At 40.4% G+C, this 15609-nt stretch overlaps 1 protein-coding gene across 2 annotated transcripts in view; it reads left to right on the top strand.

Moving 5' to 3' along the window:
- Positions 1–6424, top strand: part of LOC134351795 (monocarboxylate transporter 2-like) — a 208108-nt gene extending 201684 nt beyond the window's left edge. For both annotated transcript variants that reach the window (XM_063058491.1, XM_063058492.1), the window contains exon 5: positions 825–6424. In XM_063058491.1, the coding sequence (XP_062914561.1) occupies positions 825–1105 (281 nt within the window). In that variant the 3' untranslated portion in view covers positions 1106–6424. The remainder of the gene's footprint in view (positions 1–824) is intronic.
- The last annotated feature ends 9185 nt before the right edge of the window (positions 6425–15609 follow it).

Genomic DNA, 15609 nt, shown 5'->3' with positions numbered 1-15609 from the left:
GAGTGGAAGGTGTCTGGAGCAGATTGTTGGGGGGAAGGGGTTGGGGGGAACAGTGGAACAAATATGACCATGGCATTTAAGAGCAATGCAAAATGCTGGGGGATCTCAGCAAGTCTACGCAGCATCTATAGAGGGAAATGAACAGTCAACGTCTTAGGCTGAGACACTTTGACAGGACTGGAAGGATGGAGGGCAAAGGCCAGAATACAAGTGTGGGGGCGGGGAAGGGGAAGGAGCATGAGCAAGCGGGTGATTGGTGAACCCAGGTGAGAGGGGAAGGGATGAAGGTGGAGGGAATGATGTGAGAAACTGGGACATGATAGGTAGAAGTGAAGGACTGAAGGAGGAGGAATCTGATAGGAGAGGGCAGTAGATCATCAAACAAAGGGAAGAGTGACAGGAAGGTATAGGTGATAGACAGATCATGAGAGTGAGAAGGCAGAAAGAGAATAGTAAAAAGGGCTAGAGGGATTGGGGAAAACAAAGGGGGGGAAACAGAGAGGAGTGGTCACCGGAAGTTAGAGAAATTGGTGTTGGATAGACAGATGAATGTACAGGGAATGGAGGATATGGATCATGCACAGGCAGAAGATAGCTGGTAAAATTCAGCATTGTGTTTGGGACAGACACTGTGGGGCGAAGGGACTGCTCGTTCTAATACCATCTACCTTGGTTAACTATATTATCACTGACGTTAACCATAAGCCAATCAGAAAACTGGGCTCTGGGTTGATAAATACATTCTGTGAGAACTTTATCCATGGGCACCAACACCGGTCTATCTGCCTAATGCTCACACAAAGGTATTTGTTTCTGTTTTGCAGGATGGCTGGTGGATGTCACACAAGATTACAGGTACATGTACTTGGTGTGTGGAATCATTGTGATTGTGGCCAGCATCTTTCTGTTTATCGCAAACGCCATCAACTATCGTCTGCTGGCAAAAGAGAAGAAGATGGAGGAAGAAAAAGCAAAAGCATCTCTGAATGATGCAGAACTGAAAGATGTCCCCGAGAACGTGGCCGGTGATGATGATGATGAAGATATTCACATCAATCCCCAGACTCTCTTGGCTAATTCTGCTGAGAAAGAAACTAATATTTAACTGAACTCACTCATCTGTTGTTACCTTTCTCTGAGTGTTCACTTGAAATTGAGTGTTAGAGTATATGTCAGTCTCTAGGTAGATATCCAGGGCTCTAATAGGAGTCAGTATGTTCAGCTGTAAATTATTTACTAAACCTTGGGATATACAGAATGACCCTTTCGAGTCCCGAGTGTTACTCTAAACTTGTGGTCATAGATGTTTCTGCAGTTTTTGATGAACTGTTATTGCGATATGCCATGGTACAGCAGGGTATTGAAATGTTCAAGAAGGTTGATATGCAAGAGGAGAAATTCTCCAAAATTTTTTCATCCAGGTAGTCACCAACTTTCACTGCAGACATTTTAGATCCACACCAATATTTCCATGTTCGTCACCAGGGTAGCGTAGTGGTTATTGTGACGCTAGCTATTACAGCTCGGGTGTTGGAGTTCAGAGTTCAGTTCCAGCGCCACTCTGTAAGGAGTCTCTGAACATCCTCCTCATGGAATCTGGGGGTTTTTCCTGGGTGCTCTGGCTTCCTCCCACACTCCAAAGACATACCGGATAAGTTAATTGGTCCTATGATTAGGTCAGGGTTAAATCGGTGCTGTTGGGAGTTGCTCGGGCAAAAGGCCAGAATGGCCTACTCCGTGCTGTATCTATAAATAAAAATAAATTATTGTTGCAGACAGGAAATGTGAATAATATGTCAGCAAAAAGCAATTTGCAGCCAGTTGTTCATTCCTGACTAAGCACAACTTGATGCTACTATGCACTAATAACTTTTTTTATAAACAATTTAAGGTATCTGTGCTAGGAACTGCATAAATTAACATAAGAGCAGACTGCAAGCTGCATATAAAAGTGGCAGCAGTATATGCTAAGCACAGAAGAGGGCATTAGACTAAGAATAATCAAAGATTAACTGACATTCTTCCTCATGAAGACATGACCCTTCCTAATCAAGTCTCTACAGACTCAACTACAGCCTTTCATTAAGTTTGACTTTCAGAAAAATAAGCATAATGAAGAGCGAAAGGCCTCACCTGCACTAGTCTCTTGTTCTTAGATTAAATACATCAAACTCTGGTAAACAATCCAAATTGAGCTCTGCCACTCAAAAAAGATTTTAACTAGATGGAAGAGAGAGCTTGTGGGACATTGGCTCTTAAGCCTAGATTTTCTAATCAATGTTGATTTAGCAATGGCAGTGACCTATTTATTTTTAAAATAATGTCAATGGGAAAATCTAAGCTTGAGTATTCATCTGCAAATGAAATCAACATTGAATTAACCTTAGTTTTTGAAGTTCCTCGGTGATGAATTGGGCAAGGACCACCTGTGTTGGTCAGCCATAGGATCTGTCACTTCATGCTATAACAGCAACAGACTGGAACATTTTGATAATCATCTGTGGGACAGTTTGCTATGTTAAAGAATGCCACATATTTGGCAAGTACACTCAAAAGCTACCACAGGATTTGTATTAAATACAGGTAAGCACATCGGTGCTCTCTTTAGATTGGTACTGAGATATATTTTAAACTATAGTTACTTTTGCCAATTCTGATCGGAGGCTGCTAACCAGAGATACTGGGTGCCTATTAGTTGAATAATTCCATTACCTTTTACCAAAGTCTCTTGCCTTCACCAAATATGTCTCACAGGTAAACTGAGTCTTTTTATCAAAGTTGTTTATATTGTAATTCAATTAAATTAATATCAAGTATATTAGTTTTGGAACTAACCAAGGGTTATAGTTTGTATTTAAATTTTATACTCTGGTATTTTCAAGATGCAGGACAAAATTTAGCAAATCTTTTAACCAATAGCAATTTTTTTGTGGAATAACATTTGCACTCTGAGCAAATAAATTGTGAGTGAGTTAATTGGAAACCTTCGTTGCAGAGTAATTTCAATTCATCAGAAGTGAGAAGCTGCAACAGGACAACTTGGTGGAGTCGTCTCTTCAACTTCCATGTGGGAAAGTATTTGCACTTTCTCAACAGCAATAAAACTGGGAGCGGCCTCCCAAGGCTTGAAGACCATGGCTGCAGTACTGTTATTAATCTTATGCGCTGGTAAACGATCGCAGTATGATAATGGCCACCATTAACCTGGGGCACTTACCAAATTTAATTTTCCTTGCTTCAACTCGAGGGTGCTAGAAATGCTTGCAGAATTTGGAATTGCATCTGACTGAGATCGAACACCTTTGGTTTCTGCTGCTATAGGAGACACGCTGTGACTTAACAGTTGAGAGTCTAGGCTGATACTGAAGGGATTAGGTGGAAGATTAGTCACCATCTTACCCTTGCCCCACCCAATATTACTTCCAATTAGGGAGGAGGCATATAAAAATATTGCATCTGATCCTAGCATTTAGGCTAAAAAATGTGTCTAAAACCCTGTAAAATAGAGATATACTGTTCCAAACAAGTATCAAAGTAAAAGAAATAACAGTTTAAGCTGTAAGGAAGGAATTTTAAAGGGGGTCTGAGGGGTAAGTTTTAGTTATACAGAGGGTGACTAATATCAGGAGCACGCTGCCAGAGGAGGTCATGGAAATACATAATTACTACATTTAAGATGCATTTAGACAGATACTGAGACAGACAACATATGGAGTGATCTGCTCCTACAGGCAACGTATAGAATGATGTTGTCCTAGAGTGGGCAAATGGAATTAGTAAAAAGGTCAACATGGATGAAGTGATTACATGAAGGGCCATTAGTGTACTGAAATCCATGAATTATTAACTCTAATCACAAAAAGTTTTTCAAATTCAAGAACTTTGTACATATTTGAAGGTAATATAAAATAGAGAAAATTAATATACTAATCATTATCTAACAAGTATTATTAAAATTCTTGGAGATTTGATATTATACTCTTACATAGTAATCAAAAGGTTTGGAGATGTTCATTCAAATCCTTTCATAGCTGCTGGGGACTTTATATTGTTAATTATGTCACCTGTCATAAAAAGCCAATACCAATAATGGTGAAACTATTGAATTATCATAAAAATCTAATTAGCTTGCTAATATCAAATCTGATATGCATATCCATCCTGGTTGATATGTGACTCCAAACCCAGCTTGGTCGTTAACCTCCATCTGAAATGGCCGATAAAGGTTACTGGAGAATCAATTGCAAGCCATTCAGTTGGACTGGGAGGTGACAAACTTCACTCCAGCAGTTCAAAAATGTTAATACAACCTTGTTAAGAGCACACTGAAACAAGCAATAAATGATAACTTTGCCAACAATATTCACATCCCATAGTAACTGGGGATAAATGCCTGGAAGCTCATTCCTTGTTGATCACGCTAAACCCCTCATGTAGTTTTACTTGTTAATTGTGGTCTGCCTTGAAATTCATTCCATTAACATTGGTGTAATAGTACAAAGCCCTGATCTGATACATTTAGAACTATTGAACAGGAATGAAGTTCTACATTAGTGTTCCTTATAGAAATATGTGGCCTCTTACGCTTATATTGTACTCACTTAGTACCCTTTGGTTAGAGAAAGAAATTCTTAATGATTGGAAAGCCTTTCACTTAAAAACATACTAGCACATGGGAAGAACAGAATATGGTCTCTATTTTTCAGTAAATTTCAGTAGGAAACTAGGGGAAATGTTTTAATCTTTGGTGGAGTCTGTAACGCAGACTGGGAGATCGTTTTGCTGAACACCTACGCTCTGTCCGCCAGAGAAAGCAGGATCTCCCAGTGGCCACACATTTTAATTCCACGTCCCATTCCCATTCTGATATGTCTATCCACAACTTCCTCTACTGTAAAGATGAAGCCACACTCAGGTTGGAGGAACAACACCTTATATTCCGTCTGGGTAACCTCCAACCTGATGGCATGAACATCGACTTCTCTAACTTCCGCTAATGCCCCACCTCCCCCTCGTACCCCATCCGTTATTTATTTTTATACACACATTCTTTCTCTCACTCTCCTTTTTCTCCCTCTGTCCCTCTGAATATACCTCTTGCCCTTCCTCTGGGTACCCCCCCCTTGTCTTTCTCCCCGGACCTCCTGTCCCATGATCCTCTCATATCCCCTTGGCCAATCACCTGTCCAGCTCTTGGCTCCATCTCCTCCTCCTGTCTTCTCCTATAATTTTGGATCTCCCCCTCCCCTCCCACTTTCAAATCTCTTACTAACTCTTCGTTCAGTTAGTCCTGACGAAGGGTCTCGGCCTGAAACGTCGACTGCACCTCTTCCTAGAGATGCTGCCTGGCCTGCTGCGTTCACCAGCAGTTTTGATGTGTGTTGCTTGAAATGTTTTAATCTTTGGTGGAGTTTCCCTGCAATCTAGGGAAATCATGTTGTGAACAGAGGAATGGAAAAGATTGGACAAAACCGATGGGCCATTTTGGCAGTACTTATAGTTTGCAAAAGCTCCACTACTCGGTATCTTGCAAACTGGAATTTCTTTCCAGCATGAGGTTACAACGTATCAAAGGGTTCATTTCTTATCTTTCATTGCACTTGCTTTTGAATTCACAAAAATCAACGACTGGTTAAATCTTCCTGTAATGAGCAGTAATTGAAGAATGAAAGCAGGTAAAGTTAATCTTTGGACTGCTAGTGCTAAAGAGATGAGGGAGAACTGAGCTTCAGTAGGTATCCCCACCCACCCCCGTATGGGTATTCCTACCAAACACCGGGAAGCAAGTACATTAGCAATCGATGCTCCAGCATACAATAGAAGCTGAGACAGTTTTTCCCAAATTTCTTTGAGTGTTTTAGGATTATTTGCTTTAAATTTGTATATTTTTTTCTGACAGACTTCTAAAACTGTTTGAAAATATGATTTCATTCTTAAAATTTTTGATTCTGGTGAGTTAATTATAGCAGCTCTGTATGCCTAAGTAAATCTTCCCAGTTTCAGTAGGTGTAAATATTATTGGCTTAAGAAACGTTCAGCATCAATGGACCAATGCATTACCCTTCAATTACAGAGTCATATATAAACTTACAGTTCAATAAGCCACACCAATGGTATGGACCTCTGTTACTGTTGGGTAGTTAGTACTTGCTTTGAAGAAACACCATTTCCCGGTAAGGCTTCATTTTGGAATTAAAGAGAATGAAAAATGAGTTTACTGTAAGCAAGGCCAAAGCTGAGCTGCTGACTAATGAGTGACATTTCATCTACCAGTTGAAACTGAGAGGAGGCAGGTACAATGTTGTGATGTAAGTTATGTGTGAATTCTTTAAGACTTACACAGTGATGATGCTAAATACTGAGATGACTATGTAATGTGTGCAATAGCTGCTCCAAAACTTTCAATTAAAAACAATGTTTTTAACACAAGCATAAATTGTTTTCCATTTTTTAAATTATTGAATTATGCAAAATGTTTAATTGTTGTGCATATGTATTGGTGTTATATTAATGGGCAATGGGTTTTGAACTTACACTGATTTTAGATTTAGTTTATTAACGTGCAATTTGTCAACTCCATCATTAGGTGTAGAGGCTGCATAGTTCATTTGTTATGAATTAATTAAGATCATGTAACAACATTGGATGTGAAAAGGCTTCCCTTCATTCATAGGGCTTGGCTGAATGCTGACAAAATGGGCTCATTCTCAGCAAAAGTTGTTCCGGGGTACACACTGCAGACTACATTTAATAAAATGAAACCTCTGGTGCAAATGTACTTCCTGCTTTCTATCAGGAAAAGTATCAAAGTTTTACAATCAAATCAAACTAAAGGCAACCAATTCAATATATTGGTAAAGGCCTCTTCCACAATCATAGATCAAGGTTTTCCTGACCCATGTGTGCGTTTCAGCTTCAGAACAGGTCAAATCCCTTTCCAATTATACTAATGATAAGGTTCTAAATCTACAACCTCAATCAGAGCGAACTTTCTGCACTGCCCACTCATCTGGATGGAAGCGGAGCACCGCTGAGTGACCAAAATGATTATATTTCTGCCTCCTTACTTTTTCAGCTGTAATTTATCTCTCTGGGATCAACGTGCAGCTGAGGGAACAACACAGCAGGTTACAATATACTGGATTACTGGACATATCTGCAGCTGGAGCAGATAAAATCTATGGGGTGAAGGATAAGAGTGCATCACTTTCATGGAAAATTTCCCTTCTCTTGCGCAGAAGCAGAATTGACTTGGATTGATTACAAGTTCTGCCTAATCATATTTCCATTCAAATATCACCATTTTGCCACAATTCTTCCAGGCTCAGGAAAGTTGCTGTAATTTCAGTGCAGTTCTCTTCACTCTGGATGCTTTACCAATTTTAAACTATACCATAACATTTTTGCTAAATGGCATTACACAGAATCAAAGTTGACAGTAGGTGCAGCTCTGTTTTACATTCTAGTATGAGGGAATTCTGTGACATAAAGGAACTAGCAATCTTACTGTTGCAAATTCTTTGTCCCTGAGATGTTACACTTGGTGTCTCCAAGGAAACAACAGCAAAACTAAATCACATAGCAACGGAAAAGCAGAATACTACAAATATTGAATATCTCAAACTAAACACACTGGAGAAACCAAATACAGAACGGGTAACTACTGTGCAAATCATCTTGTGCTGGTCCATATTGGTGACCCTGAGTTTTCAGTTGTCCAGCATTTTGATTCTTCCTCTGTATCACTTCCACTTTGGTCTTCCTATTTTAGACCTCTTACACTCTTACACCTCATACACTATCTATCAATTACAAAAAGACAGAATGTATGGTAATATCCAAAAAGAAGGAGAATCCTATCTGCAGGCTGAGAATAAACGGGGAAGACATAAAACAAGTACAGAACTTTTGCTACTTAAGGAAGCTGGGTGACATCAGATGGCAGGTGCGACATGGACATCAAAAGAGGAACAGGGATGGCAAAAGACACCTTTACGAGAATGAAGAATATACTGACCAATACTAATAGCAATAGCAATTGACTCAACGAAGGAACAGTGAAAAGCCCTTCGGCCTGGAGATAAGAGTGATGATCGTGGAGAGCAAGCAAAATCGGCTCTTTCTTCTGATCTGGGCCGGCGTTTAAATTGCCTAAACAGCGCATTGTACCTTGCACTAGGACCCAGACACTGCAGCTGTGAAAGGTCCCGGCCCGAGACCACGCTGCCCAGTGTCTTGCTCCGGGCCCAGATCTCATTACCCAGCCCAAAGCCGCTCTCCAGATCTTCAACTCAGCTCAGTGCCCAGAGCGATCCAGCCCTGTGCCTGAACCAGTTGATGGACAACAGAACTTCATTTGCATCGATTCATCTCCCGAACTGGCCTCGCTATCACTCCCCCCCTTCACTCTTAGTGGTGATAATTTAACACAATTTACCCCAGAAAAGGCATCTGTACTGATGTTTTTCTTTGGATGTCTTAGCTTTTTGTCTACAAGGAAGTTGTCAATCACATTCAGTAGTGCCATCTTAACTGGACGTTCATTGAAGACGAAATTACAGTGATGCTGGGAATGAGCAGGCCAATGATATTAACTGTGTTATTTGTAGGAGAAGCCAATGTACACTTGAATGGCCCTCAACTTTACTTCTGTCCTTCAATGATCCTATGGTCTGCCTGGATATTTGTATTGTGAAGAGTTCCTTGAGTGAGATACTGGGCAGCTACAAAGCCACAAAGAGATAAAGGAACCATTGGAAAATAAAACAAAACAGATATTAATCAATTATTTTCATTAGAAACTAATTTCTAACAGATTTTAACTAGAAATAGTTGTGATTTGATTTGAGAATGATTTCATGGTCTTTTGCTTATTTATTATTTTACATTTAGAACCGATGTTTGATTATGGTATTTCAGATAAAACCTTTAGAATCTGCATTGCATTGCAGCACCAAAGTGCAAAGCATGACAACCCCCCTCAGAGTACTGAAATGTTATGTTCATCCAGTTATGTTATACGGCTCAGAACGTTGGACAATATCTAATAACATGAGGAAACGAATTGAAGGAGCACAGATGTAGTTTTTGAGGAATATGCAAAGAATATCATGGACTAAATGAATATCTAACAAGGATATCAAGAACAGAGCAAGCACGAAAAGAGAAATAATGAATGAGGTCATGAAAAGGCAACGTAACTTCATTGGACATGTGATTAGGAAAGAGGAGTTAGAATGCACGGTGATTATGGGAAAGATTAAAGGGAAGAAAGCAAGAGGAAGGCAAAGACGAATGATAATAGAGACAGCAGCCAGAGAACTGGAAATGAATACCAATGAATTGATCCACTTGACCCGAAACAGGAGTGTGTGGGCCGTGGCAGTCAAAGCTCAAACTGGGCACAGCACCTGATGATGATGATGATGCAACACTCACAACGCGCTGGAGGAACTCAGCAGGTCGGGCAGCATCCGTGGAAAAGACCGATCTTTTCCATGGAAGCTGCCCGACCTGCTGAGTTCCTCCAGCGTGTTGTGAGTGTTGCTTTGACCCCAGCATCTGCAGATTATTTTGTGTTGTTGATGATGATGATGACACTGCTCCAATGAAGCCCACAAGGAGTTTGTAGCCCCCAGGACTCAATGATTTCAACAAAGTCTTTCCAATTTGCATCAGAGTGGCATCTCTGTTGAATGTTCAACAATAACTTGTTTGTCTCTTTCTCTCCAGATGGAATCTGTGCCTACTAAGTATTACCAATAGAGTTTTAGATTTCAGACCTACAACAACTGCAGTGCTTTATTCCTTACAATTCCATTGCTTTCCCCTCGCCTTCATTCTCTTCCATCTCCTTGTATTTTCACTTCCAGAGAGATTGGCAGTAATTCACCTACCTTAACAATCCTCCTTCCACCATCACAGTCATTCAGTCTCTACTTAGCCACAGGCATTTTTTGTGTGGAAGGGGCTTGGGGTTTAGGGGTTTGATGTTTTAGCTGCTGTGTCTGAGTGGGAGATCTGTTAGTTTCTGTGCAGGTGAGAGGTTGGGGTTAGGGTTTTGCAAGTTTTCTTTCTTTCCCTTTCTCATGCGGCGGGTGGGGGGGGGGCAGAGACGTGGATCCATGACTTCCATGTTTTTTTTTTGTATTTTAGGGCTATCTGGAGAAGACAAATTTCGGAGTTGTATTCTGCGTACATACTTTGATAACAAAATGAACCACGTAACTTTTTCCCTCTCTAAATCATAAATCAAATTCAATTTTTAACTGATAAATAGCTGTCAATCTGAAATATTAACACTATTTCTTTCTCCATTGATGCCGACTGACCTTCTGAGTATGGATTTGCAATCACTAAATGTCTATTGCAAAATTTTCTTTCAGTACAGTCCAACAAGCTACTGTTAACATTGCTGGATGGACCCTAAGCCTTCCAACTGGGATAAGGATTAAACTAGTCAGATGGTGAATTCATACGCATTTGATTTAGGCCATTTGGCTCATCGAGCCTGCTATGCCATTTGATCATGGCTGATTTATTTTCCTCTCAACCCTATTCTCCTGCTTTCACCCTGTAACTTTTGTTCTTGCTAATTAAGAACCTATCAACCTCTCCAGAACCATCTGTGTCAATGAATTCCACAGAGTCAACATCGTCTGACTAAAGAAGTTCTTCTTCATCTCTGTTCTAAGTGGACATTCTTCTAATTGGAGGCTATGCCCTCTGGTCCTAGATTCGCTCGCTGTTGGAAACTTGCTTTCTATGTGCTTTCTATTTAGGTCTTTCAAGATTTGGTAGGTTTCAATAAGAATGCTCTCCCCCTCATTCTTCTAAATGACAGTGAGTACAGGTCCAGAGACATCAAACACTTATTATAGGTAACTGCTTCATACCCGGAATCATTCTCGTAATCCACCTCTGCATCTTCTCCGATGCCAGTACATCAGAGATATGTGGTGATAGTACCTCTTTTAAAGTTATATTAGTGACTTTCCAAGTCATAGCATGTGTTCATTTTGTCGTAAAGCAGAAATGGGGTGATAAGGCAGTGAAAGACAGAGGTCAACTACTGTTTATTATAAAAGCAGAGACTGTGAAACACATTGCACAACAAATACTCTGTTTGAATTCCAGTTCCTTTTTCTGTGTTTTACCAGCAATAATACAAACTTACACTTTTTTAGGAATAGGAGTGCACCAAACAAAGTGGCCACAGGATGGGAACCTGCCGTGGTCTTCTGCTACTGTATCAGTGTGCATTCAGAGACGCTCTTCTGCACACCACTGTTGTAATGTGTGGTTATTTCAGTTACTGTCACCTTCCTGTCAGATTGAACCACGACTACTACTACATCGACTCAGGCCTAGGGGGCTGGCATCGGGCACGATGACGGACTCTCCACTTCTCCCTCATCAGTGTGTTCAGTTCATCTACATTAGCCGTGCTGCTGTCTTCTAGGAGCGCATTGACCATAGTCTTGGGAGGGCACCCAGGGTTCATCCTCCCATGCTTGGGCTCCCATATGATGATTAGGCTGGCAGGTAGCTCAGGGTGGTGTAGACAGTGCCCCGCAAGTTGCAGTCTTCTCACTTCGATTTTATTGGTGAGCATCGGTAGCTCGTCATAGAGCTCGATATCCATCATATGCTATTGCCAACTCACGTCAAGAGCCATCCGGAGCATTCGTGTATAGTAACCATCTAGAGACTTTCGCATAGTCTTGATGAGTGTCCACGTCTCACATCTGTACGTGAGAATGGACTCTATGAAGCTCTTCTTTTTAAGCCCTCTGGTCAGGTTTGACTTCCAGATTTTCTTCATGTTGTTCATAGTCCTCCAAGCCAGAGCCTTTATGTCCTTCTCCAAATTCATCGTTTTTGACCCAAGGTACTTGTAGTCAAAGACTTTCTTAATGGTATCATTCTTTACGGTCTTGGGAGTACCTTTGTCGCAGTTAAACGCCATGTACTCTGTCTTTCCTCCATCTGGTCAGAGAGCAGGACTATGTCATCTGCAAAATCGAGATCTGTGAGCATAACTGATCTGACCCTTTTGGTTCTTCCCAGCTTTATGGTAAATCCAAGCTTGTCATGATCTTTGGCAGCTTGACATAGAGCGTAATCAAGGACGATTATAAAGATGTACAATTAAGGACAATTATAAAGATCTCCTTGCAGCATTCCATCTAGGAGCTCGAACACTGCTGTTTCTCCGTCTGATGATACAACTTTCGCCATGGTTTTGGTATAGCTGGACTCTATTGCTCTCAGTAGATGGTCTGGCCCTCAGTAAGCTTTCAGGATCTTCAGCATTTTACCACGGTGAGTGGAGTCAAAAGCTTTGCGAAAATCGATGTAAGTAAGCATGGCTGGTAGGTTGTTCTTCTTGATTTCCTTGATGATTCTACGGAGATCAAGTATTTGCATTATTGTTGTGCGCTTCTGTTGAAAACCACTCTGATTGAATCTTAGCTTAGGGTCAATGGTGGTGCGAATCCTGTTCAAGATCATCCGATTGTATAACTTTGCTAAGATGCAGGTCAAGCTGATACCACAGTAGTATCTGTCTTTGTGAGGGATCCAGACTTGGGGACTGGGATAAGTGACCACTGTTCCGGTTTGCCGCCTTTCATCAGTGCTGTATTACATATGTCCAGCAAGTTGTCGTCCAGGTCGCAGTTCTTCAGGACATCTGGTGGTATCCCATCTGGTCCAGCGCTCCTGACCTGTCTGAGTGCATATTTGGCCTTCTTCAGTTCCTCAGTGGTGAATGGGCCGTCATCGATGTTGACTTGCGTTAGTATCGTGGGTATGTCCTCTTCTTCTTCTTCTTCCGTGATCATTGGAGGCCTTCCCAGCAGTTTCTTAAAGTGGGTAAACCATGTCTGGACATGGTCCTCTGCATTATGGTGACAGATTGAACCAGTCTGGCCATTCTCTTCTGACCTTTCTCATTAGCAAGGTGTTTTTACCCACAGACCTGCCTCTCACTGGACGTTTTTTTTTGTTTTCACACCATTCTCTGTAAACTCTAGAGAATGTTGTAATGAAAATCCCAGGAGATCAGCAATTTCTGTAAAACTCAAACCACCCTGTCTGGCACCAAAAATTATTCCACAGACGAATTCACTTAGATCATATTTCTTCCCCATTCTGATGTTTGGTCTGAACAACAACAGAACCTCTTGACCATGTCTGCATGCTTTTATGCATTGAGTTGCTACCATGTGGTTGGCTGATTAGATATTTGGATTAACAAACAGGTGTACCTAATAAAGTGGCCACTGAGTGTACAATGGCTATTAAGACCTTCACTACCACAAACATTGAAATAATAATAAGCATTATTATTTCTCTTTTATTATTTCATAATAAGAAAGCTTCAATCTTGGACATAAGACCATAAACTATAGGAGCAGAAATAAGCTATTCAGCCCCTCAGCTATTATATCATGGCTGATTTATTATTCCTTACCCCATTCTCCTGCCTTCTTCCCATAATGTTTGACACACTATACGTAGATTATAATCTAATGTGAATGTACTTGTGTGTGAAATCTATCTAATTTTCTATGTATATTAATATCTAAATACAAGATTACATTTGGTTTGGGTTTTGTTGGCTTTTATTTCCCATAGTGATGTATATGGAGTTTCTCTAAGCTTCTTAAATGTGCTGCTGCATTAGTTTTTATTTATGATATGTATAACTCGATTGGCTGTGGATGACATTCAATACATTCCACATGCCCTTAAGATCAAAACCCTCACCATTTGTTTTGGGAGTAATCTATCTTTAAGGTGCTAGACAACATGGAAATTACTTCAGCCATTTAGGAATAGCTCCCTTCAATATTCTGTCTAATTCTGTTTTGCAGATGGCCTGAGCAGTAAGTTTTTACACAGTCTGCTTGCCACTTCAGTAAAACATTTTATAATAGAACATTCCAGCTCCGCAGTAATAAAGGGAGCATTTCAGTTACTGCGTGACCACACACCCACACAGTTCAGAGGGAACAGTGGCTCCCTCTCCTTCTGATCTCTCAGGGACAACCCAGGTTGTTAGACTTAGAAAGGCCATCAGGGATTAATCTATAGGAATACTCATCCAGAAAAATTAGGAAATCCCATTGAGGTAAATTCTGTGCAATCACCATCAGAGCAATCTGTGCAATTATATCTATTTAGGATAAATTATACAGGTGACGGTAATGCAAGTCTTAAGGAAAGTACATAGATAAGGGCTTAATTCATTGATTGCTCAAGGTTGGGGAATACAGTTGCTTTTCTTAGCAATATTTTCCCTTATATTGTCAAATTTAGGGAAAATAACAGATTGATATTTTGTGTATCTCTTGTTTGTATGTTGTGAAATTTGTTGAATAAAGAGTTAAGGAATTACTCCTCGAGTGCTGATGTACCAAATTTATAGACTCTCAGATTGTTGCCAGTAAAAAATTCAGACATATTTTTGGTGGAGTTATAACATATGCTACATCTTTAATAAATAATCCATAGATTATTGGGATAATGCACATTACCAAATTGCATACATTCTGTAAAATAAAGGTGTTAAAACTTGTTGCCTATTGCAGTTTCCCAATGATTTATGGGAACATACGAAAGTTTATGTTGTAAGAAGAACCAACTCTCAGTCTGACAGCAGACAAAGCAAAATTCTTGAATCAACGTCAGAAGCTATTGGGCTTGTGGGAGTATGGATTGCCGATATTACTGATGTTTCCCCATTCAATCTCATCAACCCACAGGAATCCACTTACTGTTGTCAACTCCTGGCCTTTGAGACAGGATACCTCAGTTTGAGAGGTTTCAATCTGTGAGAGCATTCACCTCAGGATAGAAGTAGAGGGGGATGGGGGTGGATGATCTGTGCGGGTGTTGGAACATAAGATTATAAGACTATAAACCTTCGGAGCAGAATTAGGCCTATTATAAGAATCACCACCTGTAGTAATGATCAGGGAGGCACAGAGAGAATCTGTAATTACCAACAAGTACCTTTATTGTCTCAATGGAAGAACATGAGAACTTATACAAGCAAATACCTGTACTCACACCTATTATGTTTTCCTGACTTTCCATGAACAGCCAGAGAATAGAAAAGATAAAATCTGTTAAAAAGGAGATTTTCCTGGTCCCTTTTCAAATCCCCATATTCATGGGGCATCTCCATCCTTGAAGGCGGGTCCCCAGAAACTCATCACAGTTTTGTATGTGAAAGCCTCTGCTTTTATACTCATTTCTTACCAATTCAAATATTCCATTTCACTGTCATTGGCTCCAGGTAATGTGTCTGTCCTTTAACACCTTGTTATTGGCTCTGATCCAGGCCAGCATCCATTTAGTGCCCTCTTCCCAACAATTAACAATTGGTAATTTATGGCTCTTTGTTCTCAATCAGCAACTCGCTCAAATCTCTCAGAGGAGGCACAGACCCCAACATCCACAAGCCTGCATGTTATATGCAACCAAAGGAGTCTTCACAAATAACTTCTCATTTGGAAATGATCCCGAGACCAGCAGTTTACCTGAGGCATCATTGCGTCTACTTTAAAACACTGACCAAGCCAAGTGACTTCAGCTCAC

Source organism: Mobula hypostoma, chromosome 9, assembly GCF_963921235.1.
Source record: "Mobula hypostoma chromosome 9, sMobHyp1.1, whole genome shotgun sequence".
In the NCBI taxonomy this organism is placed as follows: Eukaryota; Metazoa; Chordata; class Chondrichthyes; order Myliobatiformes; family Myliobatidae; genus Mobula; species Mobula hypostoma.
The sequence above is the reverse complement of the archived record's forward strand: the minus strand, read 5'-3'. Positions and strand labels throughout refer to the sequence as shown.